Source organism: Papio anubis, chromosome X, assembly GCF_008728515.1.
Source record: "Papio anubis isolate 15944 chromosome X, Panubis1.0, whole genome shotgun sequence".
NCBI classification, from domain to species: Eukaryota; Metazoa; Chordata; class Mammalia; order Primates; family Cercopithecidae; genus Papio; species Papio anubis.
The window spans coordinates 23702683-23708682 of NC_044996.1; the positions used below are offsets into that span (position 1 = coordinate 23702683).

The following is a 6000-nucleotide window of genomic DNA, read 5'->3' on the forward strand; positions in this document are numbered from 1 at the left end:
TAAGAATAAAGTAATGTTCTAAGTAATAGCATCCCTTTTGAACAGATTTTGAGCCCTGCCATCAGTTCCTTCTGGAACCCCTCTCCAACTTACCCCCTTGATTGAACTTCAAACACCAATTTAAACCTGTGTTAGTCTTTTGTCAGCCTCTTAAAGGGACAGACAAGTTGTAGTTTAGAAACCAAATCAAATTTTGCTTTTATTTCCTGGCAATTTTCAACAAACTCAATTCTGGGTCTATTTGATGCACTTAAGATCTTATGAAAGGAGGTGAACTCAAAACAAATTGAAAGAAAGAAATATTATACTTTTGAGCAATTTATTTTCCACCTGTTGCCAGAGAAAGAAGTATTAGAACAATTAACCTAATGGCCAGAACAATCAAGGCAGCATGTGAAGCTGCCAGTCACCCCAGAGTCAGGCTAAGTGGAAATCAGGGGCATTCCTGGAGGCTGTAAACTGCTATAAGAATTCTGTTACACAAGGAGATTCGAGGCTCTAAGCACAGAATGCTAGTGACCACTTGAGTTAGCCGTGAATGAAATGTTTGGCTTTTCTTTACAGAGCTATTCACAAAATAATACCGAAATACAATCAGCAGACTTTCTTGTGAGAGGCACAAGGTTAATCAGGAAAGTACATGATTTGTACGTTTACCACAACAGCAAGGCATTATTAACACCTAAGAGGCTAAAGTCTAAAGACTGTGAAGGAACTGCAAAAGCCCAGCACAGTGTAAATTCATTATAAAATCCTTGAATTCAGACAATGTTTAGCCATCACAAACAATGAAAGTGACTCCTCAAATGCCAGCTTTTCTACATGTGATACAGCACAGTAAGAGGCAGTATACGACTGTCCGGGTTCAAATACCAGCTCTGCCACTTACCAGCTGTATGACCTTGGACAAGTTGCTTACACTTTCAGTGCGTCAGTGTCCTCAGCTGTGAAATGGGGATGACAATACCCACCTCATGGGATTATTATAAAGATTAAATGAGTAAGATACGTGTAAACTTAGAATAGTGTCCAGTATATTTATGTTGTACATATGAGTCAGCGCTTACTATTCACTGTCACGTGGAACCTCGAGGAATACAAGGCTCAAGTATAACCTCCATGCTCTTGTCTCTGTAGGGATTATCTCCACATTCCTTCATGTTCACCCATTTGGAGCAAGCATTGAATACATCTGTTCCTACTTGCACCGTCTTGATAATAAGGTATATGGGGGCCTAAAATGGGGATGCAAGGGGATGTGTGGAGTTCTTTGTTAACAGGTAACCTGACTCTCCTCAAGCATAAATAGGTCATTAGTTACTGCTTTCAGGAAGTTTCCCTCACCTGCTCTCTCACTGTGATTCAGAGCAGAGCTTCCCTCTTGCAAGTAGGATGACCGTGTGTCCTGGTTTGCTGGGTACTGAAGAGTTTCCTGGGACTTGAGACTTTCGATGTTAAAACCAGGGCAGTCTCAGGCAAACTTGAATAAGTTGACCATCCTTTTTCAAACATACATCTTAGAAGATTTTTCCTCTTTTCTCTTAATTTACCTATAAGCTGCAAACCAATCCATATCAGCTTTCTTACCCATCAAACTTTTTTTTTTTTTTTGAGACAGGGTCTCACTCTGTTGCCCAGGCTGGAGTGCATTTGTGAGATCACAGCTCACTGCAGCCTCAACCTCATGGGCTCAAGTAATCCTTCCACCTCAGCCTCCTGAGTAGTTGGGACTACAGACGCATGCCACCATGCCTGGCTAATTTTTGTATTTTTTATAGAAACAGGGTTTCACCACGTTGCCCAGGATGGCCTCGAACTCCTGGACTCAAGCAAGCCACCTGCCTTGGCCTCCCAAGGTGCTGGGATTACAGGCATGAGCCACCGTACCTGGCCCCATCAAACTTTTGTCCTGGGTTTTTAGCCATTAGCCAATGTTCATTTTCAAAATGGGAAGTCTTACACCATCCACCTCTCCCACCATCACCCCTGCTATTGTCTATTACAAAACAAGGGAGGCAGGAGCAAAAAAAAAAAAAAAAAAAAAAAAGAGCAAAGAGCTGAGGGCCTCTGTAACACAGACTGAATATTTGCTCACAGATGATCTCATGGTCCATTTCCTTCTCTGGATGCTATCCTTTGGGGGAACTCCTAGGGCATCTGGAGCAGGGGTAAGTGCTAATTCCCTAGGAAATCAAGGATGCCTCTAAGAGGCTGGAGAGGACTCTTGACTCCTCAGAATGAATCAGCTCAGGATACTTTTTTTTTCAGAAGCAGCATTCAGGGAAATGTGCCCATAAATTGTACTGCCTATTTCATAGGATCTGGGACTTTCGAGAAGTGCCATTGAATATAGGTGCTGTCCAAAATGTTAAGTCATTTAAGCATATGTCCTCTTAACAAAGGCAGTGGCCCACTTGGGAGTCTTACTGTTCTAACTACATCCCAGCTGTGGTGATACATCCTCTTCAATGGCATTTGCTTTCATTCTAGCTAGCACTCCCCCTTCATTTCCCTCTGGGAAGTGATGCTATTCTGCAATTAAATGGCCCATTTGGCAGTGAAGGGGAGGATGCAATGTGAATACTAGGACCAAGCAGTCCATTGCAATGGTATGAAATTGAACTATGTGTCAGTAAAAACCATCTGCTGCTTTTTTAATTTACAAAAATAATACATGCACATTATCTTTAAAATGTAAGCCGTATAGAAATCTAGTAAAGGGAAAGTGCAGGTTACCACCCACAATCCCACTGCTCGAGGATAACCACTGTTAACAGTTTGGCCCAGATTTCAGACCCTTTCCTGCAAGTGTGCTGCACCTATATTAAATGTATATGTCTATACACATTATCTATGTTTTCTGAAATGGGGATTCTACTCTATATGATACCCTGGCATGTGCTTCGTTCACTTGACTGGATACGGCACTGGGACAAAGGCATAACTGCACTCCTAGCCTAGGCCTAGCTCCCCCTTAGCGACTTCCTGCCAGAGTAGTGCCAGGGCCTCCCAAAGAGAGCCTGAGGTGATACCAAGAGAACTGGGGCTCCCTCCAGCTTCAGGGACATTCACTGTGGCGCCAACTCTGGGTTTCTTTCAGGATCCCCTGGTACTCTTTACCCAAGCCCTGGTGCCAAGGCTCATAGTGAGGAGAGTAACTTACTAACTCTACTAATGTGAAGATGACCACCTAAAACAAGTCCTAAAGGAGTCCACAGATTTGTTTTTGTTTTCGTATTGAGGGGTGTGTGTATGTGTGTGTCTGTGTGTGTGTGAGAGAGAGAGAGAGAGAGAGAGACAGAGAGAGAAGTGGGGAGAGAAAGACAATGCAGAGAAGTATGAACACAGAGCTTTCCCCATTCCTGTTACTTCTCCATTATGAACTAACGCATTTGTGAGGGATTCTGCTCTGGTGGCAGCCATTTCTACCTTCCTCCCCTCCGAAAAGGCTCAGCAGCTTCAGTGGACCTGCACACAGCATCACCAGCACTGAGCAGCCATCATTCAGCTTCTTACAAACCCAGGCCTTTCCACATGACTGACCCCAGCTCTTTCCAATAGCAACTCAGCGGACCCTGTCTGATGGTCACAGCAGAGGAACGCTGCTGGCTGGAAGCCACTCTGCCAACACACACAAATGCACAAGGAGCGGAAGGAGGTTCAACGCCCCCCACCCCCCTCCCCGCCCCGCCCAACACACACACAGACACATCAGCATTCTAAAGTAGGAAACACTGGGAAAGAAGATTAGGAAAATAGAACTGATTTTGAATGGAGATGTTCTGTCTGTCCCACAGATCTGCACCAGTGATGTGGAGTGTCTCATGGGTAGACTCCAGCATACCTTCAAGCAGGAAATGACTGGAGTTGGAGCCAGCCTGGAAAAGAGATGGAAATTCTGTGGCTTCGAGGGCTTGAAGCTGACCTAAATCTCTTTGCCTAACAACTTGGGATCCTGAAGATAAATATGTGTTGGACAAGCATAGAAAGTGATTTGTATTTTTAATGGTTTTCAAGTGGAAGTTCCTTTGAATTTGTCAGTTCATTCCTGGAAAATCTTTTGAGTTAAAATAAGGATCCTAGGACAGCACCTCGAACTACAGGCTCTAAAAAAAAAAAAAAAAAAAAAAGAGAAATTGCCTCAAACCGCAAGTGCTGTAACTTCCTCCCCTTTCTGTCAATTGGTTGTCTTTAAATATTGCAAAAGTCCTGAGGCTAAACAGTATTTGGAGTGTTTTCAGTGTCTGTACTACTGTTGTAGACTTTGGTATTTTTTTAAACACTGTTAACTGAAATGTTTTGATGATTTGTATGTGATTTGTGTTTCTAAACTTCTCTTTACATTAATGTTGCTACTGGTGAAAGGAATGAGAGCAGCACTAAGTCCTCTGTGTAACTGCCATTGTCTTTCCAATCCCCAGTAGACTAGTAAATAAATAACACATCAGTGTCTTCTAGAAGATGCCTGACCAGGTTCACCTTTTAAATGACAAAGCATGGTTTGTGGCTTTTTGCAAAATTACTATGAACCAAAAGTTGGCAAATGTTCCAAAGTTATTTTCTCTAACATATCACATTAAAGATCTGTTTCAGAATTGTAAAAAGTACATCTAGATGTGTTTGCAGAAAGCAAGTATCCAGTATGACTGGCATGTGTTCGTGCTATTCAGAATCACTTGTAAATAGTCTGCTTTTAAAGGAGGGCATGTTCCGTTTTCTGTGAATTAAAACACGCTCATGTGTGGACACACACGCACAAACACACGCACGTGCGCACACAGTGACAGAAGGGATTTGTGTTAATTTTCTTTCCCCTCTGGCCTTCTTACGGTCTCTTGGTCCCTTTGCTTCTGTTGTCAGTGTGTTGAATTGCAAACCGTGTACTGCTGTAAATACTATGTTTACTTCATGCTGAATGTTTGCAAAGACTTGATATAAGTATTAATAGTAATGAATCAATGAATAAATAATGAGCCAGGGTTTGTGAGGCTTTCTGCAAATAAGTCAGCTCCACATGGAGTGCGGATTGCCAGAGACACCTCCAGTTCTGTAGTGCCCATCGGCAAATCGCAATGGCAGCATGTGAGTGGACCGTTCAGAAACTGCTGCTTGGTGGAAAGGAAACGGAGAGGGTGAAGGTTTGGGGCAAATATCCTGAGGCAGAGATGGTCTTTATTGTGTGTGGTGGTGGTTGTGGTACTTATAATAATGCAAGCATACCCCCCCTTGAGTCTCAATTGAAGATAAAAGAATGTACTGAGTAAGCAAAGCCAATGGAGAGTATTTCACGAAAATACTTTGTAAATGAAATGCCAGTAGTGTTCAAAGTTGTATTTTTAAAAGATAAATATTCCTTTTTATACCTCCGTTTTGTGTCCTATTTTTAATGACTTTCTAAGTAATCCATTAGTAGTTATCTCAGTTCCTTCCTTTGGGTTACTAGGATGTTGGAAAAAGATGCCAAGCCTGCCTTGACAACTGGAAATAGGGTTCCACCGCAGCCCGTTCATGCTGCGAACTGGCTTTCCCCTCAAGCACCCTGCTGTGGCACCAGCAGGAAGCTAGGGTTCATTTTACACTGGCTCCCTCACTGATGCATCTCTCATCAACACTACGGAAGGCTTTGTTTCATCCGTCTCAGGGGCTCTTGGAATACCTAATTTTAATAATATCTATGAAATCAGGGGAAACTTTCCACTTACAGTTATTTCTTGTTTCAATAAATTAATTTTTAGGGGAGAGCAGTAGGAAAAAGAGCTAATGCATGCCAGGCTTAGTACCTAGGTGATGGGTTGAGGTGCAGCAAACCACCATGGCACACGTTCACCTATGTAACAAACCTGCACATCCTGCACATGTACCCCGGCACTTAAAAAATAAAAGAAAAAAATCAAACTCCTTACCATGATATTAATACATTAAAAAAATTGTTTAAAGCAACAGCTGCCACACCTAAACACCTTACTCTCCTTCACTTAATCAACTTACATCGCAGATTGT

At 42.5% G+C, this 6000-nt stretch overlaps 1 protein-coding gene across 6 annotated transcripts in view; it reads left to right on the forward strand.

Moving 5' to 3' along the window:
* The window catches only part of ENOX2 (ecto-NOX disulfide-thiol exchanger 2), a 290205-nt gene extending 284838 nt beyond the window's left edge, over positions 1–5367 (forward strand). For 4 of the 6 annotated variants that reach the window (XM_031660773.1, XM_031660775.1, XM_031660772.1 and 1 more), the window contains 2 exons: positions 1138–1223; positions 3798–5367. In XM_031660773.1, coding sequence (XP_031516633.1) covers positions 1138–1223; positions 3798–3929 — 218 coding nt within the window. In that variant the 3' untranslated portion in view covers positions 3930–5367. The remainder of the gene's footprint in view (positions 1–1137; positions 1224–3797) is intronic. The other 2 variants (XM_031660774.1, XM_031660776.1) reach the window with 1 other exon arrangement.
* The last annotated feature ends 633 nt before the right edge of the window (positions 5368–6000 follow it).